The sequence below is a fragment of the Kockovaella imperatae genome (assembly GCF_002102565.1).
Source record: "Kockovaella imperatae strain NRRL Y-17943 chromosome Unknown BD324scaffold_5, whole genome shotgun sequence".
Lineage (NCBI taxonomy): Eukaryota > Fungi > Basidiomycota > Tremellomycetes > Tremellales > Cuniculitremaceae > Kockovaella > Kockovaella imperatae.
In genome coordinates this window covers 1-23,110 of record NW_019028945.1, presented here as the reverse complement: position 1 = coordinate 23,110, position 23,110 = coordinate 1, and the positions used below count along the sequence as shown (strand labels likewise).

Genomic DNA, 23,110 nt, shown 5'->3' with positions numbered 1-23,110 from the left:
ATCTGCGTGGGAATTTACGCTCGTAACAGTGACCAGACAGCTCAAGCAGCACTCCGGGACCTCATGTCCGATATACACGAGCAGAATGGCTACAGAGGCTAAGCAGTCGGCTCAACGCTCCTCTATTGGAGATAGAGAGCCCCTTCCGGACCAAACAGGAAATTCCGGATCGCCCGAACCGATCCCACCGAAGGGATCTCGCTCTGGTTCACAGTCTCGAACTCAATCTGAGGACTCAGCAGCACAGGCTCATACTAATGGGGAGAAGATCGGGCATGAATCCAGCGTAAAGCACCTGACAGACGAAGCACGTGATACAGCGAACCCGGCCGTCGGCTCAATCAGCGAACAGAGTCGACGTAGCTCGCCCGCCCCTGTTGGCCACGACAACTTCAACGAGAAACATGGCGCGAGTGAGAGCGAACACGGAACGGCAGATCAGCCAGATGCCGCTAGCGTGCCTTGGCTACACAGACCTTTAGCCAGCAAAGATGGGCCATGGATCCGTCCGGAGCATGAGGCTACCGAGTGGTTGTCTCTCTTCTACGGTACGATCGGAGGAGAAGCTTCCGATTGACCATTCAGATCTCGCAGTGGTAGCCGTGCTACAAAACTTCAGTGCCGGCCATCATATCGGACAGCCGGAAGACATTCTCACATTTCTATCGTAAGTCACTGGGGAGATGCATTCTCACACACAGCTACTTTGTGATCATCTACCTTATATGGCACACGCAGACCCAATATGATATGCGCTTCCAAGGTGGGGATGGGTTGTTACTGCTCCTGACACTCGCAGGATACGATATCTTTCATCTTCTCTGCAAGTTTGTTCAGATCGGCATCTTCCTTTATCAGGGAGCTGCCGCTGGGAACTGGGATTTATCAAATATTCAGACTGCCAGCTCAGCTGGTCTCACTGGTACAGACATCACAATCGAAGGTGCGTGAAGAATCCTACCTCGACAGCGCTGACATTCTGCAGAGCAAGGTGAACGTGCCTTCGTCACAGTAGTCATTGCCTTCGTGGTGTCACGAGTTCTTCTTGCTATTCAATATGCCCACGGTGAGTGACACGTTCAGGATACGCAAGTCTGAGGTCGCAGTAATTTGGATGGGACGAAAGGTGCACCGTCCTACGGCTCATTTCTGGATCACCATGGGGTCTCTGTTTCTGACCATTGTCACTGCCGCGGTAGCTGTGGGCATACCTGCCCGTTCCGAGGGAGCAGTTGTTGCCAAGGTGAGTATAGCTCTGATCCGTCGTTCACTCCTAGCTCGTATTGCTATACTTCGGTATCGCTATCGAGGTCGTGGAGATATGTAGCGCATTTATCCTCCCAGTCCGTCCGAGGGTGCCGCTCCACGCCCTTCGCGAGCGATATGGATCATTCATTTTGATCATTCTGTGAGTGAAAAGCGGCTAAGTGCGCTCATGCTGCATAGGGGCGAAGGCTTCATCCCTCTATTGAGTGCTTTCAATGCCGCCATTTCTGCGTTGTCCGGATCCAACACGGACACTTATGTTCAAGCCGTCCTAGGTGATCATCATGTGTCTACATGCGCTCATTCCATTAGCTGTTCTCATCGAATTCTTCCTGTTCCTCCTATTATTTGGCAACTTTGGGAAAGGCTCCCGAATCAGTCACGGGCGGACGCTTGTTTGGACTCTGCTACAATTTCCTTTGGCGTTTGGCCTGCTCTTGCTTCTGTCCTCCATTGTGGTGGGTTGTTTTTTGCCTGCCGTCCGACTCATGTGCCAGAACGTCGTCACCTCGATTGCCTACCTGGACGGCCTAACAATCGTCTTGCAAAGTCTTCCGGCGATCGGCATTGATCCTATAGACGGTGGCTTCTCAACAAACGGGACTGGGTCGGTGACCAACGATTCTCTAGTCATCGTGAAGTACCTCAATAAACTCCAACTCGATACCCCCGTATTTCAAGAGTTTCAATATCTGGGCAAGCTTGTGAATAACACGGAACCGCCAGGTGCGCCCAATTGAGCATGCTGTGTCTCACTGTCCGTAGTGGATCCGCAAATTGCGAGTCGGCAATACTTCGCAGCGGTTCTTATGGGCACCATGCAGTCGTACAATGTCGAGGTCGACGATGCTGTCTACAAGCCTTACTCGGAGCTCTATTCTCTCAACTCGACTTATCTCACGGACGACGCTGCGAGGCAAACCTTGCAGGATGAAGCGTCCACTCTCGCGCAGCAATTGCTCGTCAGGTCGTATGCAGTAGTTTTGCCCGGTGTCCTTTGGCTACTCCCCACGGCGGTGAGTGCGTTCAACAGCGGATCTGCTGAGCAAGCAGGGCTGTGTTTTGTTACTTGTCACCTGTCGGTATTCCCTTTGGACACCGCTACCAAGTTCGAGGCAGGCTCCTCAGCGATTGCGTTATGTTCTCACCGTTTCGACTCAAGTGGCTCTTGGAGTCATCTTGGGCCTGCTTGGGATGCTCGCCATAGGACCCAGTTACGCCAAAATCTACTCCCTCGAGGATCCATTTGCAAAACTCAGTCCCTTATATAGCAGTTTGCTGAACAATATACCCTTGGTGATCCCCGCAGCGGCGTACTTCGGGGCATGGATAGGTCCGACATTAGCACTTCGGGCGGTGCATCTTTTACGCAAAAGAGCGAGCTGATTCAGGTGATGTATGCATGCCAATCTTGAGGGAGACGCATTGCACATAGCGGAAGATCACCAGCAAGTCTGGGTCGTCTGGTCCTTTCGCAAATCTGAACCGAGCGGACCCTATCGAGGCCCTCAGCTGTGATCGCTGAGGTATCAGCCGGGTCCATGCGATTGTGACACCGTGGCACCACAGCCGAAACGATCCGAGCGCAAGGCACATATTCTCTGCATTCAATCTGCCTGCACCATCATTTGGCTACAATAAATGCAGGATGTCACCTTAAGTGAATGTTCCCTTAGGAGGACCAAAGTACCCGACATCTGGTAGTGTTTGTAGCCTCACACATTCAACGCCATTGGGCCCGAGACCATCGCAACCCTCCCCAACAACATTGTTGCCCCACCAATTCACGCCGAGAGTACCATTGTCGGGAATCTCGAGGGCGAAGAAAATGACGATAGCCGAGATGGCGATACCACATGGCCAGGCGGCGGCAACAACGTAGTTGTACTTGACCCAGAAGGATAGATATCGCTTACGAAGCCACTGGAACGAAATCAAGACGAGGTAAACATTTCCGATATAGTAGCTCATGTTGTAAGGCGAACCCCAGGTGGAAGGTCCAGCGGTGATCATGACGGGGTGAATCTGCCTCAGGAGCTCGGATCTGGGCCACTTTTTTCGCAGAGCCCAGTGGACCAGTACCAGTACGACTCCGAGAGGGAATCCGAGCAACATTAGATTGTATCTGCGACCGGGACCAAAGAGACGCTTGGGGCTGATCGTTCCCCAGAAGACCGCTGCAGTGAAGAATGTACGTTGATTGGGGCAGGTGAATCGGAAATCAGCCTCCGGTGTACAGGCTCCCTTGAAACCCATGGCGAAGTTGAAGATACTGGAGCTGACGATACAGTAGATAAAAGTGGCAATCAATTGGGCGTAAAAGGTGTGGCGAGGAGGAATTTTGAGGTAGTGAGCCAATTTGAGATCGCCACTGAAACTCAAGGCTTGACTGGCTGTGATATAGCCATAGGTCTTGAAGTACATCAATGCGTTTGCGTTTCCGGCAACCATTGATCCGCCGATGAACTCGGCGATGACGTTCAAGGGCACAGGGATACCAGTAACGGCCTGAACATTTCAAGCCAATGTTAGCACTTCTGACATCAACACGATAGGAGAACTGTTGACTTGCCTGGATCATTCCACTAGGGATCAAGACTATGAGAGTGAAGATGATACCGAAGATAACAACGACGGGTGAGGTATTGGTCGGGTAGATCGCCAATCCAACCATTCCAAGGACGAGAGAGATGACCAAGACAATGGCGTATTCCCATTCGTGGACCTCGGGATATACCTGCATCAACCTGTAGTGAATGTCCTCGGACAGGTCGTCCTCGTTGTCTTCCAGCGGTTTCTTCATGAGCTTTCTGACACTGTTCTTGAAGCTGCGGAAAGCAGCGACAATGTCGTGTCGGTGGTAGAGCAAAACCCAAGTTATCGTCGCGGAATAAAGAGCGAAGTACCATAGATAACTGATGACGAACCCTGCCGACATCCATGGTTGGGAGTAATCCTGGAAGAGTTCGTCCTGAAACTGGTGCTTTGAGTCCAAGATCTTGGAAACGTTGTATCGTTCAGCAGTGTTGGACCAAGCGGCATTAGAGTTGATAGGAATGTAGCCAGTGTTCCAGGCATTGCTGTAATAACAAGCGAGAACCATAATCGCCCCGATGAGGATACCGAAAAACATGTTAATGATGGAGAACGTTGGGATCGTCAAGGGGGAAATCCAGATCGTCAAGTTGTTAAAATCAAATGTTGGCCAAGGATTGAGTCCCATGCCAGACTGGAATCCGGTGACAGCGGCGAGTTTGGCATTGTTGGGAGCGATCCAGGTCATCCAACTGAAGATGGACATGGCGCCAAAGATGAAACCAGGGAAGAAATAGTAGCTAGGGCGGATCAGTTCGGGGCCTATTGCGAAGATGAATAACCGACTCACAAGAACATGGCGGCAAACATGAGCAAAAAGCATTTTTCCCGAGATGCTCTGAAAGTCCAGCCGAAGGGCCCCTTGACAGGCTCATTGGTATCGGTGTGGAAAGCCTTGATCAGACTGACGGTGTTCAGGGTAGAAGGCCAGATAGCAACACTGGGGTACACAAGGAATCGTCTGGCCAGACCAGCAAGACCGTAACCAACAAAGTTGGTGCCGATGGTGTTCAAAACTTGGTATCCATGTGAGAAAGCCCAGCTCTCGTTGAAGAACATGGGCATGGCTTGCGCGGGAACGATGTAGTTGGTGTATGGGGCGCCAAAAGAGACACTAGCCATGATGGTGATGAGCATGTGTTCCTTCTTGTTGAAAGGACCATTGTTCATGGTGAACTCTCTGCCGAAGATAGTGATCTTACCTCGGGGGAGGACCCTGGCGAGGAACTTGCCTACCGGATATGCGATCAACTGAGCCACGTTGGCACCAACACTGATGGGAGGATTTCGGTAACCGAAAAGGGTATCAATGAAAGAACCGCAACAGGCGGCGACACACCCGATGACCCATACTCGGAAGGTGAAGGATGGCATGCTGGGGTCGTCGGTAGGGTCAACGTTCGCTCGGACCTCAACGTAAGGCGAGTCCTCAGTGGCCAACAATGCTTCGAGCTTCATCTCTCGCACAAGCTCCGAATGCTTCTCAGGCCTGTCCAAGACATCAGGCTCGGTCAAAAACGTAGCCATGCGGTCGAGCACAGGACCGGGAAAGTTGGGGTCGTTCTCGTGCATCACAAACAGCTGACGAACGATGCGCACAGCGCGTTCGAGCGACAGTGTGTCCAGTCGGGTCTCGAGGTCATGGAGTTCATCGCCGACGAGGGCCAAGTTACTGGCCCGATTAGACTCGAATTCTACCGCTTGCGCTCACTGCTTGGCTTCCACGTTGTTTGCCTCCACCTCTGCAGCAGAGCTGACGATGAGCTCATCGTCAGCGCCTTCGATGGCTTTGAGCTTCTCGTCTTCCAGGGTGGAGTACTGCTCCGGAGCAGACTCTGGCTGGTGATCCAAAGTCATGATGCACAAATGTGGGGAGTTGATGACCTTGCACGGTAACGTGAAGAGACGCTACTCCGCCTCATAAAGCAATCCGCTGCTATCTTTCGTGCCAAGGATCGATCATGTCGCAAGTCATACCTCACATGGGCATCTGTTTCCTTTAGGCGATCAGGTTCTAAATTTAAACAACGCTAAGAAATCAGCTGCTGAAAAAGGACATGTGGCGGTGATTGAGGCGTTTCTAACCGCATGGTTCGGGCCTTGGTCTCGCGTGGGGCAGCTTTTTGCATCGGGTAGACGGCCGTGTGGAGGGAGTACAGAGCAAACAGGACGGTCGTATGGATGATAACTAGCACGTCTCGCTACCGAGCACAGCTCTGATTGGAAAAACTCTCGGGGCACCTCGATGCTCCGATATGAACCTTAGTTGATCCAACGGAAGATGAAACGATGTCTCCGGATCATTGGCTAGCGGTCAGCACGCCGGTCATCGCGGCTACATGCCATCTGCGAGTGGATCGCGATTATCACTGGATGTGCATTGTCGGCCTTCTCTACGCAGTAAGACCCCCGTTCTCGTAACTGGCAGAACCACCCTTCTTGCCAGCCTCGACAGCCGCCTCGTGGTCTCCGCCTTGAGGAGTAGCGGTCAGCGTGTGATGTGAAGATTGGTGGAACTCACCGAAACCATGCTCAGCAGTAGTTCCTGGGATGTTTGAGCGTGGGTGATCGTCATGACTCACTCTTGTCCTGTCCTCCGTCCTTCTTTTCCCCGCCGTGCTCGGTCGGTCTGTTTTGGCAGCCAGAAGTCAGCCTAGACAGCCTACAGCGTCACGGTGACTGCCACACGCACTTGTACGTCCCCGTGTCTTCACCGGTTCCTTCGGTCACAAGCCTGGAAGTGCCGTCCCCAATCTCTTCGAAACCAGTCTGTCGACCACCTTGGTTGCCATGCTGACCCCCGCCATTCTGAACGATCAGCTGAGCTCCGATTCTCACCTCACCTCTTTGAATCGCTTGTCAGGTTCTCCGCTCTGGGTAAGATGGGTCTCCGAGTTACTGTGACCGGGTTCGGTGGACATTGTGAACGATTCAGATGTGTTTGTGGATGGAAGGAACCGATAGCTGTTGCGGCGATGCCAACATATATACCAGGTGGTTGTATCCTACGTCACTGATCACGTCGGCTGACCCTGCTGACCGAATCGAAGTGTCATCGATCACACTGTAGAGGTGAATTAGGCTTTTCAAGGGAAGATGACACGACTCTCTGTCAGCAACTCCAAGCGTCGATCCCTAGGATTTTTCACTGTATCGCTGTAACAGACTATGGGTTTAGACCAGCCATAGGTTAGATCTACTTGCTTGTACCCTCTTCACCGATATCTTCTGAAGTCGGAGCGGATCGAGGCGACATGGAGGCGTGAAGCGCAAGTAGCTGTGAGCCTTGGCGATGCATATCTCAGAAACCCCTCTCAGGCACGTAAGACACGTCATTAACGGCAATCGATGACAGGGCGGTTGATGACGATGTCAAACTCAGGTCCGATCTTAACGCTCGCCCTATTGTTTCACTTTCTCCATCTGTTTCACATTCTATGCTCAAACTAAAGTGGTTGAGAGACAGTCAGAGACGTTCAGCATTCTGGTACCCGAGGACAAGATACTTCAACACCAAACTGTATCACTCCATGGGTCCCGTGCAGCTCCGCGCACTCCCCAATCGCCGACCGAATCATATAGGTCCTGCGAGACAATCGCCAGCCGGAATCATTTTCGATGGGCCGTGTCATGACTATGACTCCGCTGGAGATGTAGTTTTTAGATCCCTGCTCGATGGTCTGGCAAGGGGCAGAAACACCTCTGCAGCCGCTTGTACCGCCTCTACTCAAACGACCGCCGCCTCCTTTCACCAAAACCCATCCTCTCGACCTTCCTAATCGGCCCGACTATTCCCGGTACCAATGCTGATGCTCATGACAAGGTCTGTGATACAATCCTGCCTGGCTGCTTAAGCTAATGGCCGGCTGGGTATCTCACCTTCGCCACATGGAGCCTCCTCACCTGCCCGGCTTTATGCGCTTTGGATGATTGAGTCCCCACCATGAAGGGATCCTGCGACCACCACCTCCCCTGGTCGCGAGCCTTGCATGGGTTTCGTCTCGATGTGGATCAGGAGAGCTTGGAAGGTCAGGTTGAGAAGCGCAAGCTACCAACACAAACACCTCGCCTACAGGCTGATATCGGCGACAACTCCAACGTAGTCGATAGAGGTCTCGCCAATGGCAGCTGAGCTAGCCTGGACTGTATGCCCACAAAGGGTGGCTTCCATCAGTGGCCAGGTTCAACGCCGAGTCGTCCTAATGGGAGAATTGGCTATCGGACACTAGAGGCTAGCACCATGTTTGATTGGACCAATTCACGTAGCAATGTGCCCAGTTTTAGATAAGACTGGGCATACATATGAGGATCTCCGGCCTTGCATCCCGGCATCACGTAATAAACTGACAGTCATCGGCAATCCCCAGGTTATGGCCATGGCTGAGTCTCAATCGAAGGAGCCACAATGCAAGAAGGAGAGCGATCACTTATCACTCGACGGCCTACATCACCCTTGTGTACCTAGATCAGCCTATCACTCGGTAAATGTGCACTTTCCGGTGATCCACGACTCCATGTCCCTTGGACGTTGCTACCCATTTCCCCACCCGTCGACCGTCTCCCGTGGGGCCCAGCTCGTCGCATGCTTCCGTCCAATGTCCGATCACGGAATTGCCAATTAGAAATCTGGTAGGCAAGTTCGCAGTCTTATCCGAAGGCTCGACAAGAAGATCCCTTCTCAATTCACACCCACAATACCCATACTGCTCCTGGAGTCATGGCAGCACAGACTGAGACCAGCAATGCTGAGGCGCAGCATGTGCTCACCAGCGGAGTGGACGAGAAAGGCGAAGTTCTAAATGCGCACAACACCGTCGGTCTGGCCGTCATGGAGCAGCAGGAGCTTATTCCCATCACCGGAGAACGAAAGGTTACGACACAGTGGGAATACTGGACATACTGTGCATTTTGTAGGTTGATGTTGTGAGCAACTGCTGATCGTGGAGATTTCTCACCCAACGGAGGAGGTCAGCCAAATCCAGCAGACACTTCCAATTGTGACTGACGTCTGCAGCGATATCCTCGAATGGCCAATCCATGATGCAGCTCCTCATCAGCCTGCAGTTTCCGGACAACATAATCCCCTGGGGAGGGAGACTGACTAACAGTGAGTCGGCGAAGTGTTCAGGAGACTGATGCACCGCAGTGAACTCGGTTCGTTGTCGCGAGACACCCTGCAGGAAAGCATGACAGCTAACCGTCGCCGCTCCTGGCTCGCAGCTGGTGAGCCCAACCCCAAAGCTTGATACTCAACGAAATAAGGTCCTTGACTTCACTGGCATCATCTTTGCAATTCAATTGGCTCTCCTTCTAATCATCGGACCATACGCCGATTACGGCAACTGGCGACCTTACATTCTTATGGGTGGGTATCTGCAGGCCATCTCATGCTCAGGGCTTCAGTCTGTCAATTGGTCCTCGTAGTTCTGGGATTTGCATTCATTGGGGTCAAAAGTCCATCTCAATGGGTGGCCGCAGAGGCGCTATACATCATTACTACTGTCGGTGAATGGCATTCCTCCGTTCGATACTGATGCTCAGCGAACAATATCGTCAACGCGTTCTACATGGCCGCCTTTCCCGGTATCGTCCAGGACCTGCCGAAGATTAGACAATCGGAACGAGAGGTCCTCGCGGGGACGAAGAGGTGAGCAAAGTGCAAAGCTGCCCTCTGACGGGCAGTCCAGAAGATCATGAGCTTTTGGACTCCTACGAGAGATCCAAGGTATGTCTGCCAGAATATTATGCTGACTGACAAGCTTAACAATCTCCTGAACGTCGTCGGATCCTCCGTCGAAGTAGTTGCCTTTTGCGTGGCAGTTGGGATCGCTGCGGGGGTTGGTTATGCTACCAACGCCGAAATCATCCGATCGTATCAGATCTTGCTCGGGTTCTTCGGTGCCTTCACCATCATTGCCACAGTCCCGTATTTCATCGCCCAGAAGCATCGACCTGGTCAACAGCTACCCGACGGTGCGAACTGGCTCACTGTCGGCTTTGTGTGAGTCACCCTGGACCCGTACCCCATTGACATGATAGGCAAATCTGGGCCGCGATCAAAGGGCTCAAGTATTTGAAGCAGTGTATGCTATACATGTTCGCGTATTTCATGATCCAGGAAAGTGGGTGGTAGCGTATTGCTCAGCTGACCAAAGCGTACGGAACGTATTCCAGTATCACTGGCATTTTGCAGAACGAGTCAGTGATCCTACAGGATAAGACTGATCTCCAGAGTCATGTCGTTTTCACCGGTGATGCTCAACGCTCTGTCCGTCATTGGTAATCTCCTGGGAGGAGGCGGCAACTTGTTCATGTATTTGCTGCAGAAGAGATTCAGATTCGCGACAAAGCCAGGTCTGTTCTATGGAGCTTGCATGACATTGGTGCCGTAAGTGGAGATTGGAGGGCTGTCCTTGACGCTCAGCAATCTCTTTGGTGCAATCGGCACGTTTACAAACGTCATTGGCTTCCATCACAGTGAGCGCTCTCGATCCATCGTCCTGATCCACTGCAGAATGGGCGTTTTGGCTGGCTCAAGCATGGAACGTAAGAGTCTCCTCTATTCAGCCGCTCATGAGACAGTTTCAAATGGCTGGCTGGAACGCATATCAAGTCGCATTCCTCTCAGAGGTCGTCCCTGCGCCCAAGGCGTATCTTTTCTTTGCCCTCTTCAACACCGTCGGTAAGACCTCGTCCTTCGTCGGGCCATTTGTCTCGTCTGCCATTTCGGCAAAAACCAATGGCAACACCAGCGCTGCTTATTGGTTCACACTTGCCATGGGTACCACTGGCACTGCCATTTTGTGGTTTGTAGACCCCAAGAAGGCGAAGCTGGACTGCGTGAAGTGTGAGTGTCCGCTACAGCATACATCTGAGTGTTCTAGTTCTTGAGGCCGAAGCCGCAGACCTCTACAACAAAGATACAGTGCCGGCTCCCGAGACCGTCGTGGTCGAGTCGGAGGATCACAAAGATGTTGTCGCTTAAATGCTCGAATGGATGGGAAGTAGTGTTGTAGAGAACGGATCGGGATCTGAAATTGTCAGTTTGTTTTGTTTCGTGAACCCTAAGCAAAAATTCCCTGAATGAAAATGACGTTGTGAGCCGCATTAACACCGCTGGCCGCTACCAAATGTGGTTTGTTGAGGGTGAATGAAAAATTCTTGCTGGTGGAGAAGAGTGAGTTTTAGAATCTCTGTTCTACTTTGGTCTGAAGCATGATATCGCCCATGGCACTGACACCGCGAGCCATGCAACGAGCTCTGCACTACCCGCAGAGCGGTGCTGAATGCAGCGTGCTCAGAAAGTTAACTGACAATTCCCAATGCTTTGGGGGCTACCCTATATATCAACAGAAGACGGGTAGTTGACTGGTGTTTTGACACTCTTTCTCAGTCTGATAAGTGACAGCAAGCAGACATAGACATGATGTTCAAGGCGCTGGCGATATCTCTGACTGTGGTGCCTCTGACCCAAGCCTACATGGGATCAAATCCAGCCGCCCGGGGCTTCCAACAACATGCGGCCACTCGCAACTTGGATGCTTTACACGAACCTCATTTTCGACGGAACGTTGGCGGTGTCTTCATAGCTACAGGTAGCCCTCCGACATCCGAGCAGACGGCGGCTCAAAGTCTCGGTGAGTCAGGTCAGCCTGTCATTGACTGAGCAATGCAGATCCCGTATACGAGTGTACACCTTACAATTATGAGCCTATCCTGAAACTAGAGCCGTCGTACCCACAGGAATGGATGACCGCCACCATACAGCCAAATGATACAGAGGCCAAGGAGGCTTTCGCTCGAATCAATGCCACGGTAGCTCAACTGCTCCCGAATGACCATATCCATCCATCTTACGGGCATCTGGGAAATTGGACTCCAGCAGCCGAGGCTTATAATTGGACAGATCCCGACTGCTGGTGGACTTGGAGTGGATGTACCAAGCCTAATCCGGCCTTGGGGATCCCCGATGATCTGATCAGCGTGCCGGAGCCTAACACCTGGGGTCTTGCGTTTGATGATGGCCCGAACTGCAGTCACAACGCTTTTTATGATTATCTGCAAGCCAACGAATTAAAGGCTACGATGTGAGTTAGTTGGTGGAGGCGGTCACTGACTTCCAGGTTCTATATCGGCTCGAACGTCTTCAACTGGCCGTTCCAAGCTATGCGAGGTCTGGACGATGGACATCACATCTGTTGTCACACTTGGTCACATCAGTCAGCATTCCGAATCCATCTGTTTGCTAATGCTCGCTCAGATACATGACTTCTTTCACCAACGAGGAGGTCTTTGCCGAGCTGTGGTACAGTCGAAAGATATTGCAAGATATCTTGAACATCACTGTCTCATGCTGGTGAGCATTGCCGCTTTGGCAGACACTGAACTCAAGGCGCCCCCCATACGGAGACGTCGACAACCGGGTCCGATTAATTGCGAAAGAGATGAACCTGACTACTTTCATGTGGGACCATGACACTGTGAGTGGGACTGGAGTGTCATGCCCACTGACTGTGTGCAGGAGGACTGGAAAGTCAACATCTCCGGTGTGACACCGCAAGACATCTACAACAATTATCAGAATGTCATTGACGGGGCGGGCAACGGGACTTATGACGATCACGGTACTATCACTTTGACCCACGAGCTAAGTGAGTTCATAAGCTCAGTGCAACGCTAACCTGAACAGCTAACTGGACGATGTCAACGTTCATTCATGAAGCACCGAACATCATGCAAGCCTTCAAGCATGTGGTACCGCTCGCATCCGCGTTCAATTGGACTCATCCATACATCGGGAGCGATATTACCTACCCAACTTTCGAGGAATTTGTATCCAAAGGACAAAGCAGCGCGAATTCAACTGTCAACACGACAAAAACTGCATCAGAATCATCCGCACCGACCCTGAAGTCGGACAAGTCTCAGACAGGAAGTGCAGGACGAACCGTTGCAATCGGAGGCTTGTGGATGATCGCCAGTTGTCTCGCGGCTCTCGTTGTGTGATCGAAGACTGACCTCAGAGGTTCCCAAGAAACGATGAGAAGGACATTTATGGTCGCTCCATACATAGAAAGTTATGTATCAATGTCGACCTCAGAATGCCACACTGCTCCGCTGCATGCGTCTCGGTGCAGAGACCCGTCGAAGCTATCGGTGCGCTGCGACTGTCCACAGCAGCCGAGCCAAGCTCGAGAAAGTGCCGACGGTGAGGCGCGCGACCGCCGAGAGCTTCATCGAGGGCACATTGACGAAGAGACTATAGACAGCTGTCTCTCCTCGTGGCGTGATTACGGAACATGCTTATTGAGTGAAAGATGCACCCCTCTTGCTTGGGGATCGTGTGTTGTCGATGAACACTCGTCTCGTTTACGCTTGTTCTCGGATCTGGCCGGAGACAGTCGACACGTCGGTCGACCAAAACTTAGCCGCAATTTGGATACCGAAATCCCGTCCTAGATCCTCCGATCTGCGCTGAATCAGAGATCAGAGGATCTAGGACGTCTATAAAGACATACAGAGGAATTGCAATAGAAGGTCGATAACACAATTATGCAACTGGTTTTGTCACTGCTCCTAGCTACTATACTGGTCCTTCTGTATTTCTGGCGTCCTAAAACTCGGAGACAGGGCATCAAGCTGCAAGGTAGTGTACTTGACTGCTCCTCCGCTGACATTCCAGGTCCCCAAGGCAAAGGCTTATTGTCCACGGCACCCTATGGCCAGCTGCAATCCGAATGGTTCGACACATATGGACACACTCTGGCCTACAGAAATGACTCCGACAAGCTTTCGATATTGACCTGCGATCCCGCTGCGGTTGCATTCATACATCGAGAGCACGACAGCATCCTTCAGCCAGCTTCCATCAAGTCTTTCGCGCTGAAGAACATGGGCCCCAGTCTCATGGGAGTTGAGGGGGCTGCTCACCGCCGTCAGAGGCGTGTCATTGCCCCAGCGTTTGGCAGCAAAGCGATCAGGGCCATGACTCCGACCTTTCTTTCCATGGCTATCGAGCTCAAGAACAAGCTGCTCTCGACAGCCGGGCAGGAAATCGATGTAACCACATCCATTCACCAGCTCACAGTCGACGCCATAGGATCCGTGGCTTTTGGATGCGAGTTCGGGGCGCTGGCTGGGGGAGGCCATGAGCTTTTGGACGTTTTTTACAGGATGACTAGCGCAGCTCAGGTGAATCAACCCGCCGCTCCCGCTAATGTATCCCAGCCAAGCGAGAAAGATCAAGCAATCGAAGCGGCTCATGTGACAATGCATCGGATCGGTTCGGTGGGCGGTTGCACCAAAGCTACGCTGACCTACAGACCCTGGTGAAACAGCGCACCGAACAGATTCTAGCCGAGACCGCCGGAGGACCTCTTGACAAAAAGAGTATCTCGGCTAACGATGTCCTCACAAACCTATGTGAGGAGTCTATGTGGACGTCATTGACCTACAGTACGCGCGAATATGGCAACGGATGTAGCTGAGGATCAACGCTTGAGTGACGAGGAGGTGGCGGCTCAGATCCCGCTCTTTGTGAGCCAAAAGGCCAAGGTTGAGCTTAATGCAGCTCTTCGCTGGCAATACCACCGTTGCAGTCACACTGGATTGGGCTTCCGCCTTACTGGCGCGATACCCTGACTGCTCGGCCCAGCTGTTCGCAGAGACTGATGAAATTGGAAGCGACAACCCTAGTTGGTGCGTCGCTTTCTATTTGCATCGCTCACGCCAGGGACACCATCAACGCTTTGCCATACCTCGACGCGTTTGTCAAGGAGGTGCTGAGACTCTACGCTCCAGCCCCAACTTTGTTCCGGGAAGTTCAAAGAGACATACAACTTCCGTTGGCGCACCCTGTGGTGGATCAGAACGGGCAAACTCTCACATCGGTCCACGTCCCTGCTGGTACCACCATCCACATCGGTGAGCCTGTTGCGCAGAGACAAGCTCAAATGTAGACTTTCATCGCATGAACATCCTAGACGCTGCTTGGGGAAACGATGCGCATGACTTCCGGCCCGACAGGCACTTGGCGGAACCCTCCCCTCCATACACGCGCATTCCGGGGGTTTGGGGAGGATCGGCGACCTTCAGTGCGGGAGATCGGCACTGCATGTGAGTACTCGCCCCGGCGCAGATCTGACACATTCAGAGGATTCCCTTTCGCGATTGCAGAAATCAAGAGCGTGCTGTTCATCTTATCGCGCTACTTGATATTTGAGGATCCCGACCCGCAAACCTCCCTAGAGCGGCAGGGAAAGTGAGTTAACACCGGGGATCTTACATTGAATCCAGGTTGGGCCTCGTGCGTCCGAGAAAGGGCGAGAAGCCAGGCATATGGTTGATTGTACGGCCCCGCAGCGAATGAAGTCAAGAAGAGACCGGATGCACCGCTGACTACTATCTGAAAGAGTGCTACAGCTTGCTGCCGTCTCCTGGGTCCGTCCTTGATAACTGACCTCCCCCACGTTAAGCCATTTGAGCTTGAGCCCATTCTTGCTTCCCCGGCCAAATCCCCGGCCTTCGCTCGGACGATAATCCTGTGCGGGTGAAATGTGCATTGGATGTTTTATTAGGTAGCATGAATGACAACGAGGACGGACAAATTAGAGTTCTCAAGGCGCACAGGTATCCGCCGTGTGATTGCCCGCAGTACCCCTTCTATATCTGGCTATCACAACTCTAAATGCCCCACCCTGATCTAACGCTTGGAGCTCCGAATTGATTTTCTACTCGTGTGGCCCAGGGGACCTCGGCTTCGCAAGTGGGGAGGATTACGGCTATGACCGGTTGTAACAGGATCCAAGATTTCACCCCATATTGCTGTGGCTTCCCCTGAGTTCTACAACCGCGCCTACCCGTCGTGGGGAACCGCACATACGGGGTCTATAATAACTACATGAATACTGGAGTCATCCCCAGACGAGCAAAGAACAGAATCGCAGAATCTGGCAAGATGTCTGATCAGTACAACAAAGATCGTGATATCACTCAGGCCGAAGACGAGAAGGATGCCAACCCTCAGCACCTGGAACATGAGGGTGGCACTTTGGAGCATGTGCTACAGAAGCACCTTCACGGCACCGGTCTGGAGGATCGTCAGACAGCTCTGGAGCTGGCCATGAATGCCGACCCCGGTCCCAACAAAATATCATGGCGATACATCCGATTGTGGCTTATCGTATTCCTGATGTGTATGAATCAGGGAGACGGCGGTGAGCAAAACTTGTACCCGTTGTTGCTAAACAGTCCTAGGTTTCGACGGAACCCTGGTTGGTTCCATCAACTCGATGGCTCAGTATCAGTCTTACTTTAATCTCGGTGGTGAAGCTTCAACCAAGGCCGGTGTGGTCTATGTGAGCGGCTCAGCCCATAGTATAAGACCCCTACTGACGGTATCTGTCAGGGAATCGGAATCGCTGGCACCATTGCCAGTTTCTTCCCCTCTTACTGGGTGCCTGATCGTTTTGGCCGTCGCAAAGCCATGTTCTTCGGTAATATTCTACCAATGTACGCTTATTTCAGGGCAAGAGAGGAAATCACTGATACTCTTCGCAGCATTGGTAACGTTCTGTCCGGTTGTGCGCACAATTACCCTACTTTGCTTGCCGCTCGTGTGCTTGGGGGAATGGGATTTGTCGGAGGAGCCCCGTGAGCTATAGACCCGAGATTGTTCTGGAATGCTTACCACCGATTAGGCAAGCTTATCTGGCCGAGATCTCGCCTCCTGCATGGCGTGGACGGATTATGGGATTCTACAACTCAAGTTACTACGTGAGCGATGAGCTGCCTGTCTGTGAATTAGAATGTTAATGACCCCGACAGATTGGTCAAATAATTGGCACTGGAATCTGTATTCCCTTTGGATTATCGCACTCCAACATGGCATGGCGCATCCCATTCGTCTTGCAAGCAGTGCCCCTTGTCATCCTCATGGCGAGCATCTTTACGATCCCCGAGTCACCTCGATGGTAAGTGAGATGTCTTCCCCAGATCCTAACTCTCCCAGGCTCTATGCTGCTGGAAGAAAGGAGGAAGCCCAGAAAGTTCTGGCATACTTCCACTCTCGTGACAACGATGTCAACTCGCCGCTCATCCAGCTTGAGATGCAGGAGATTGTGGCTCAAATCAGTCTCGATGGAGGTGACAAGAGATGGTGGGACTTTAAGCCTCTCTTCAACAGTCGGGCCAATACCTACAGATTCCTGCTTGGCTTGATGAACATGTACGGCTCACAATTCGCTGGTAACGGAGCCATCACCAGTACGTAGTCTGGTCTATAGACAGGGAATTTAAGCTGATATCGTGCTCAGACTGGCTTCCTGCGTTGTTGAAGAACGCTGGGATCACCAGTACGAACAAGCAGCGTGTATACACATTCGCCAACTCAATCACGTCTATGACCGGAGCTATGATTGGCACCTGGACGGTGGATCACATCGGTCGTAGGCCGTTGATGCTCTGGGCATCGGGCAGTTGCGGAGTCAACATGGCGATAGTTGCGGGGCTATTGAGCAAGATTAATCCCGACAATCCGGCCCGTACCAAGGCAGGGATCGCATTCCTCAGTGCGTCGAAGCTCCCGACATTTCATTCTTCAGGCTAATTCTCCGATATAGTGCTTCACATGGTGTACTTCTCCATCGGATGGACCCCTTTGCAATCGCTCTACCCCTTCGAGGTTATATCATACGAGAACCGGCAAAAAGCCAACGCCCTGCGAAATATCTGTTACATCGTTGTTAGCGCCTTCAATTCATTTGCGTGAGTTCTTCAGCGACTCGAGCTCGGACCTGGAATTTACACATTGCAGCTTGCCAGTCATCCTTAACCAAGCGCCGTGGAAACGTGAGTCTTGTGTGTAGCACTCGTCGCTGACGCATTTTAGCCTATGTCATGTTTCTTGGCTTCAACGTGATCATCTTCACCGTCATCTGGATCTGGGCTGTCGAGACGAAACAGCTGTCACTTGAGGATCTCGATGAAGTGTTTGCCTCCCCAAATCCCAAGAAGACCTCCTTGGCTCTTGTTCGAGAGGCAAAGATTATGGCTCGCAACGAGTTGGCGCATGCCTAGGGGAGATATCACGCGCAGTGCGTGACCATGCTGCGCATCGTGTCGGATGTGCTGGAATGATTGTGGCTCCGGGTTCTCTCACAAAATTTGGCTGTCCCCACTTGCTTAAAGACCGTACATGTAGTGACAGGTGCCAATGTGTTTACATGTATTTGGCTGGAGATACAAGTTATGATAGTAGGGTCGTTGCCTGAAGCCGAACCGCTTGCATCCCAGTCGACAGAAAGCGCTTGACCGCACCCGCTTGGCCAATGAAAACGCCTGGATGAGCATTCGGATGCGGACCGGTGCTCCTTCCCCACGCTCCTCGGATCAAGATGACAGTCTTGGATGTCATTGTCACACTCCCAAAGACTCCAAAGCCTCTTCCGCAGATCTCCGCCAACCAGCAACTGAATCCTTTTGCTGCGCTCGGGGGCAAACCTCTGTTAAAGCCCGGACATAGGTGACAACCTGCTGAATGGCTTCCTGAAGTGGTGTGAACTTATAGTCCACCAAGATCTGGCGCTGCTTGCATTGTCGCTCGAAATCCGCATACAGTCTAGCTTTCTCCTCCAAGCTCCTCGGACCCGCTTGACCATTCCATAAGAATGCGTGAGCGGGATTCCATCTGGCCGCTGGTACGATGTTTGAGAACTCCCAGTCCAGTACTGAGGAAATCCGCTCAGTCTCGGGGTCAAACATAATGTTTGCAAAGTGCAGATCCCGATGGGCAAGGATCAATCTTGTGTCATTCAAAGCTATCGCCCTGTCTGTGGCCATAGTGATGGTTGCCTGCAGTCTCGGTATCAGATCCCGTAGCCACCTCATCGATTCGTGCGTCTTGATCATGTGAATGTACTTCTCGAGGTGAGCGTTGCAGTAGTCGACAAAAGTGGTGAAAGGACCTTGTACGTTGAGAGTCTCCACCGATTCTGCCGGGCCCCAGAACTCGGCAATATCGCTCGTCTGCCAGAATGTCTCGTCTACGACTGGTCCGGGAACCACGGATCCGTCGTCCTGGGCCGCCAACCCCCCGATGAAGTTCCACTGGAGGGCATCAAGCTGGACAAGCACCTCAAGGAGCTGCTGCATCAGGGCATGCTTTGTGAGTTCCGATAGCGTATCATACACCTTATCGACACTGATTCCGGACGCTCGCTCCAGGATAGTGTATTCGTGACCAAGGGAATTTGAGGTCGAGGCATCGAAGTGGACGACTCGAGGTATAGGGATGGTAGTCTTCTCGCTGATAGTCTTCATCATTCCCACTTCATTCCTGGTCTTGATCTCAGGTATGTGGGCCCCTGAGACCCGCAGAATCCAGTCCGCTTTTGGCGATCGGTACGATAATATGAAGATTGCATGATACTCGGCTGTCACCTGGAGCGGCTCGATGTGGTCAGGCTGAGGCTCGCCAAGCGAGTCTAATAGTGCTGAGATTTGAGACGCCTCTATATGACGCGGCAGCATGGCCCTGTGCTCTCCCATGGTGAATTGACGATATTGTACTGCCCAACCTGGAGAGGCTCTTCCTCCTGAGGTCGCGCAGGAGCCCGACTCATTTCGGATCCGAACGGCTAATGTGACATCGGCCAATTTTCGGAGATCTCATACATGAAGGCTAATCGTGGCTTCCCCTCATCTCTATGTTCGAAAAGAAAGCCGGAGCAAAGCATCTTTGATCTCCTTGTCCCTGACAGTATATCGCAAAATGGGTTCCCACGAAGAGCCAAGGGATGGGAACGGTCTTTGTCAGCCCCTTGGAGAACATCGTGGCAACCCTTTTCAAGGTACTGCCACTCTCCGCGACTTCGAAGTGATACCGAGTGGGCTCGGCTACGATGCGGAGATGAATGGGATCTTTTGTAGATAATAATGGAGTTTTGATGATCTGAGGAGAAATGAGTGGATGCTACGTGGTCCCAGGAACTCACTTTCGGTGCCACTTCCTTGACGTCCGGAAGCTGGATGCGCAGCTCCCTGCCCATCTGTCCGTTGGTGGATTTAACACCCACGACACCGATCCGGCCAGAGTTCCACTTGCTATACCAGATAGCTACTCCCGCCTCTTCACCAGCGTTTTCCGGCGCGAAATCGAGATCAAGCTCGAAGACCGCCTTGAAAGATAATTGCTTTGTCAGGAGAATGGCCGGAGACTCATCGTTCTCCAGGGTGTAACCATTGCCGTGAATAGCGATGCTGCCGGGACGATCAGTGAGAGAGTAGAATTTGCACTGGGGGGTCCGCATTTGATACCATCCATCGAGAAAGATGTCTTATGATGATCAGCATGGAAATGCGTTTGAGCTCCGGCCTTACGCACCAGTCTCCGGACTGAATTGAAATCGTTTGGCATAGTCCGGCGGGGCAAGGGGCAGCTGTGCGGATGACAGTCCCTTGATCGATATGGGCTGGCCCGAGTTCACCACAGGCCAGCCTTCCTCATTCCACTCGAGCGGAGCCAGGAAGGTCTCCCTGCCCAGTTGGGACTCAACACAGTCTCCGTAGGTTTCCCACTGAGGCCTGACACCTAGGAAAACGGCCCACCACCTCCCATCGCCCCCGCGGGTAATATCCATGTGTCCCGTTTGGCGAATCTTGGTAGGATGTCAGAAAGAGCAGATCTAAGCAAGCTTACTTCGCGATGCGTGTCATTGAACACGAGTGGATTGATGCCCTGTCCTGAAGCGTCCTTCGCCGGCCCCACCTCCCAAGGACCATAAGGACCGCTTTGGCTACGATACACCCATTCCTGGTGCATCATTTCCGTACCACCTTCTGCAACAAAGAGGTACCAGTAATCGTCCTTCTCAATAAGATGCGGGCCCTCGGCGATCGGTACCTCTGTGGAGGACTGGCGGACGAATTCGGCCGGACGAAGAGATCGTCCTGTGATCAAGTCAATCTCGGTCGTGAAGACGCCCAAGTTGAAGCGCGCGGAATCGCTAGGATATGAACGGGCGACGGAGAGGTATGTCTTGCCGTCTGAACCAAAGCATAACTTCACAGATCAATCTTTGGTCGAGATACTCATGCTCACATCTTGATCGATACCTAGTTGGTCGTAGTAGACCGGGTCTGACCACTGGCCACCTCGCAGATCCTTGGTGGTCACATAGAAGCCTCTGGGCGAGGGTTGGGACTACATGTTGATCAGAAACAATAAGCCAGAGATTACACTCCGCTCACATCGCCTTGGACCGCGGCTCTCATGCGATGTAGTGCACATACAGTGACGTAGAACAAGCCATCATTCTGGTTGTAACGCAAGGTCGGGGCGAAGATTCCTCCACTGGGCTCACATGCCCGTAAGTGGAGCTGTGAGGGTCTTGTCAAGACATGACCTATGAGGCGCCAGGAAACTAGGTCTGTCGATTCATACACCGGAAGACCGGGAAAATACTCAAAGCTGGAGGTGATGATGAAGTACGAACCATCGTGGAAAAGAATTGTTGGATCTGGGTTGAACCCTGGCAGGATCGGATTGCGGTAGGATGACATGATGAGCGTGGTCGGACACGAAGTACCAGCGAATGCGTCTCAGCGCACTCGGCGTATTGCAACAGATTCAAAGTATATGTACAATACACCTCCACCATCAGGGCCTCTCCACCGAGATGACCTCCACTTAATTCCCCGAAATTACTGCGAGTTAGAGAAGCTGGGACCGGTTAGATCAGGGTGTAACTTGCACTGTACACTCGCATGTACCTTGAACCGCCGATTTAGACGCCTCTAGAATCCGAGACGTTGTCGCGAGATGCGTCGCCTCTTCGTCCCCACGTTGTGCCCGCATAAATACCCCATGCCATCATGGAATGCCCAATAACAAGCTCGTGAGCACGAATGACACGTGTCTACAAGCAGGTGTCAAGTTCCCAAGCGCTCCGGACGGGGCTGACTCTGCCATCACCTGGCTGCGGGAAGGATATTCAAAACTGGACACTTCTCCACAATCCCTATGGCCGACGTCTCGCTGGCATCGGCCAACCGGCCGAGCCGACACTCCCACCAAACACCCCGCGGGGTTGCCACCTTGTCCTTTGATATGTAGGGAAATTTCACTCAAACGTTGACGTGGATTACATTAGGTCCAAGCCAGGCTGCCTTTCCACGGAGAGCGAAGCGATATGCAAGGTGGGAGTGCTTACACGGGGTAGGTAGACCTTATACTTGAGCCGTCTTTTAACGTAGAAGCTCGCGGACTTGTGCGTCAGGACAGCGAGCTGCCGAAGTTATTCCGCAGTTCGCAATATACCCGTCCACCAGACATGTGCTGATAGCACAACGGTCTGTTCCGGTTGCAAGACCAACCTCCTGTAATTCGGATCCCCTCTTAAAACCCGGTGGACCGTCGCAAGGCGATTTGCACCAATTTAAGGTCGAGGTACTCAATCTGGCAATTTGATTCGATAAGGCACTTCGGGTTGATAAGGCACTTCGGGTATCATCCGAAGCGACTCTTCGAGATTGAGCCTGAATGGATCTGTGCTGACTGTGTCATGGTCCTAGACGCGGCTATTTGCGAACACTTGACAGAACGCATGTTCCGAATTTACCGAATCCACAACGACGCGCGTCCCGGGATCTACAAAGGATCTACAATGACGCGCGTCGTTCCTGATCCGGACAATATACAGTACGGTACATGTCGAGGAAGCTGTCGAGGAAGCTTCGACATGTATATTGCGAAAGCGAGTAGTCGACTTTATCGAATCCCGATATGCTAGTAGATCATATCCTGATCACAGCAGCTTCCATACTGGCTTGGGTACGAAAAAGTCCAACCATGGATCCTGATCGCAGCATTGCTCTGCACCTCACACCCACATGGTCCGATTCGCTTAAATCCATGACGGCTATAAAGGTCAAGATGACCGTCTCATGCGGACCATATGCAGCTCAGCAGCCTATCATGAAAATGGACCTTGTAAGCGGTTCAGCTCCACACATGGACTATTCGGGAAGTCGAGCGATAAGAGCCTTCGATGACGAAGGTAGTGTGCCGTTGCTTTACGAAGACCAAGTCGATGATCCTGTCAGGACCTGGAGATCTGAACGAGCGACCAAGGGAGAGTTGATCCTCAACTTCGAAGCTACTCCTCGAATTGTAGACTCGTCTGTCGGAAATTGTCCTCGCTCGGACATGAGAGAAAACTCTGGTGGAATCGTCAGCGCTGGTTCCGCCTTT

The 23,110-nt window shown here is 52.3% G+C and overlaps 9 protein-coding genes across 9 annotated transcripts; 5 read left to right on the top strand and 4 right to left on the bottom strand.

Moving 5' to 3' along the window:
• Positions 1–85: 85 nt before the first annotated feature.
• BD324DRAFT_608113 (hypothetical protein) lies at positions 86–2,652 on the top strand (the record flags this gene model as incomplete). The annotated part of the gene is made up of 11 exons (XM_022014102.1): positions 86–548; positions 586–667; positions 702–763; positions 800–943; positions 986–1,066; positions 1,107–1,243; positions 1,278–1,408; positions 1,447–1,724; positions 1,846–1,992; positions 2,032–2,282; positions 2,320–2,652. The coding sequence occupies 11 exons, from the start codon at positions 86–88 to the stop codon at positions 2,650–2,652; spliced, it is 2,109 nt and encodes a 702-aa protein (XP_021871507.1).
• Positions 2,653–2,764: 112 nt separating this feature from the next.
• BD324DRAFT_599715 (OPT oligopeptide transporter protein-domain-containing protein) lies at positions 2,765–5,636 on the bottom strand. Its single transcript, XM_022013909.1, has 4 exons — positions 5,573–5,636; positions 4,652–5,533; positions 3,815–4,601; positions 2,765–3,774 (listed from the first exon to the last, which is right to left on the bottom strand). Exons 2-4 carry the CDS (start codon positions 5,431–5,433, stop codon positions 2,923–2,925), a joined length of 2,421 nt encoding a protein of 806 aa, XP_021871506.1. The 5' UTR covers positions 5,434–5,533; positions 5,573–5,636; the 3' UTR covers positions 2,765–2,922.
• A 337-nt stretch (positions 5,637–5,973) lies between these two features.
• BD324DRAFT_622220 (hypothetical protein) lies at positions 5,974–6,811 on the bottom strand. Its single transcript, XM_022015451.1, has 6 exons — positions 6,705–6,811; positions 6,554–6,669; positions 6,444–6,490; positions 6,383–6,406; positions 6,205–6,334; positions 5,974–6,168 (listed from the first exon to the last, which is right to left on the bottom strand). The coding sequence occupies exons 1-5, from the start codon at positions 6,780–6,782 to the stop codon at positions 6,255–6,257; spliced, it is 345 nt and encodes a 114-aa protein (XP_021871505.1). The 5' UTR covers positions 6,783–6,811; the 3' UTR covers positions 5,974–6,168; positions 6,205–6,254.
• A 1,767-nt stretch (positions 6,812–8,578) lies between these two features.
• On the top strand, positions 8,579–10,846 carry BD324DRAFT_650094 (putative autophagy protein; the record flags this gene model as incomplete). The annotated part of the gene is made up of 16 exons (XM_022018096.1): positions 8,579–8,771; positions 8,808–8,828; positions 8,876–8,968; positions 9,008–9,015; positions 9,082–9,226; positions 9,265–9,366; positions 9,403–9,508; positions 9,544–9,586; positions 9,621–9,862; positions 9,901–9,983; positions 10,017–10,059; positions 10,094–10,249; positions 10,286–10,338; positions 10,376–10,407; positions 10,444–10,708; positions 10,746–10,846. 16 exons carry the CDS (start codon positions 8,579–8,581, stop codon positions 10,844–10,846), a joined length of 1,686 nt encoding a protein of 561 aa, XP_021871504.1.
• A 225-nt stretch (positions 10,847–11,071) lies between these two features.
• On the top strand, positions 11,072–12,942 carry BD324DRAFT_622200 (hypothetical protein). The gene is made up of 7 exons (XM_022015450.1): positions 11,072–11,498; positions 11,537–11,948; positions 11,985–12,080; positions 12,122–12,217; positions 12,254–12,341; positions 12,383–12,512; positions 12,551–12,942. Exons 1-7 carry the CDS (start codon positions 11,285–11,287, stop codon positions 12,865–12,867), a joined length of 1,353 nt encoding a protein of 450 aa, XP_021871503.1. The 5' UTR covers positions 11,072–11,284; the 3' UTR covers positions 12,868–12,942.
• Positions 12,943–15,036, top strand: BD324DRAFT_622196 (cytochrome P450). Its single transcript, XM_022015449.1, has 7 exons — positions 12,943–13,507; positions 13,544–14,052; positions 14,089–14,148; positions 14,184–14,283; positions 14,318–14,397; positions 14,432–14,976; positions 15,014–15,036. The coding sequence occupies exons 1-6, from the start codon at positions 13,414–13,416 to the stop codon at positions 14,786–14,788; spliced, it is 1,200 nt and encodes a 399-aa protein (XP_021871502.1). The 5' UTR covers positions 12,943–13,413; the 3' UTR covers positions 14,789–14,976; positions 15,014–15,036.
• A 781-nt stretch (positions 15,037–15,817) lies between these two features.
• On the top strand, positions 15,818–17,937 carry BD324DRAFT_578883 (and other transporter-domain-containing protein; the record flags this gene model as incomplete). The annotated part of the gene is made up of 11 exons (XM_022013344.1): positions 15,818–16,076; positions 16,117–16,217; positions 16,268–16,371; positions 16,420–16,512; positions 16,560–16,635; positions 16,687–16,832; positions 16,871–17,124; positions 17,175–17,429; positions 17,481–17,625; positions 17,675–17,709; positions 17,750–17,937. The coding sequence occupies 11 exons, from the start codon at positions 15,818–15,820 to the stop codon at positions 17,935–17,937; spliced, it is 1,656 nt and encodes a 551-aa protein (XP_021871501.1).
• Positions 17,938–18,078: 141 nt separating this feature from the next.
• On the bottom strand, positions 18,079–19,428 carry BD324DRAFT_622169 (kinase-like domain-containing protein). Its single transcript, XM_022015448.1, has one exon. It carries the CDS (start codon positions 19,405–19,407, stop codon positions 18,277–18,279), a length of 1,131 nt encoding a protein of 376 aa, XP_021871500.1. The 5' UTR covers positions 19,408–19,428; the 3' UTR covers positions 18,079–18,276.
• A 112-nt stretch (positions 19,429–19,540) lies between these two features.
• BD324DRAFT_650089 (glycosyl hydrolase) lies at positions 19,541–21,420 on the bottom strand (the record flags this gene model as incomplete). Its single annotated transcript, XM_022018095.1, has 6 exons — positions 19,541–19,810; positions 19,854–20,194; positions 20,243–20,516; positions 20,558–20,920; positions 20,960–21,061; positions 21,109–21,420. The coding sequence occupies 6 exons, from the start codon at positions 21,418–21,420 to the stop codon at positions 19,541–19,543; spliced, it is 1,662 nt and encodes a 553-aa protein (XP_021871499.1).
• Positions 21,421–23,110: the final 1,690 nt, after the last annotated feature.

What these genes read in the sequence shown, in the direction of transcription:
- BD324DRAFT_622220 (XM_022015451.1), bottom strand. Translation starts at nt 6,782, where the DNA reads ATGTCCACCGAACCCGGTCACAGTAACTCGGAGACCCATCTTACCCAG. An exon ending in GAAGACACGGGGACGTACAA is followed by an intron (nt 6,491 to 6,553) that starts GTGCGTGTGGCA and finishes CTGCCAAAACAG; the next exon opens with ACCGACCGAGCACGGCGGGG. An exon ending in GGACGGAGGACAGGACAAGA is followed by an intron (nt 6,407 to 6,443) that starts GTGAGTCATGAC and finishes CAAACATCCCAG; the next exon opens with GAACTACTGCTGAGCATGGT.
- BD324DRAFT_622200 (XM_022015450.1), top strand. Translation starts at nt 11,285, where the DNA reads ATGATGTTCAAGGCGCTGGCGATATCTCTGACTGTGGTGCCTCTGACC. An exon ending in AACGAATTAAAGGCTACGAT is followed by an intron (nt 11,949 to 11,984) that starts GTGAGTTAGTTG and finishes ACTGACTTCCAG; the next exon opens with GTTCTATATCGGCTCGAACG. An exon ending in TGTCACACTTGGTCACATCA is followed by an intron (nt 12,081 to 12,121) that starts GTCAGCATTCCG and finishes ATGCTCGCTCAG; the next exon opens with ATACATGACTTCTTTCACCA.
- BD324DRAFT_622196 (XM_022015449.1), top strand. Translation starts at nt 13,414, where the DNA reads ATGCAACTGGTTTTGTCACTGCTCCTAGCTACTATACTGGTCCTTCTG. An exon ending in GGATGACTAGCGCAGCTCAG is followed by an intron (nt 14,053 to 14,088) that starts GTGAATCAACCC and finishes AATGTATCCCAG; the next exon opens with CCAAGCGAGAAAGATCAAGC. An exon ending in CGATGTCCTCACAAACCTAT is followed by an intron (nt 14,284 to 14,317) that starts GTGAGGAGTCTA and finishes ATTGACCTACAG; the next exon opens with TACGCGCGAATATGGCAACG.
- BD324DRAFT_622169 (XM_022015448.1), bottom strand. Translation starts at nt 19,407, where the DNA reads ATGGGAGAGCACAGGGCCATGCTGCCGCGTCATATAGAGGCGTCTCAA.
- BD324DRAFT_599715 (XM_022013909.1), bottom strand. Translation starts at nt 5,433, where the DNA reads ATGCACGAGAACGACCCCAACTTTCCCGGTCCTGTGCTCGACCGCATG. An exon ending in ATGTTTGCCGCCATGTTCTT is followed by an intron (nt 4,602 to 4,651) that starts GTGAGTCGGTTA and finishes GATCCGCCCTAG; the next exon opens with CTACTATTTCTTCCCTGGTT. An exon ending in GTCAACAGTTCTCCTATCGT is followed by an intron (nt 3,775 to 3,814) that starts GTTGATGTCAGA and finishes TGAAATGTTCAG; the next exon opens with GCCGTTACTGGTATCCCTGT.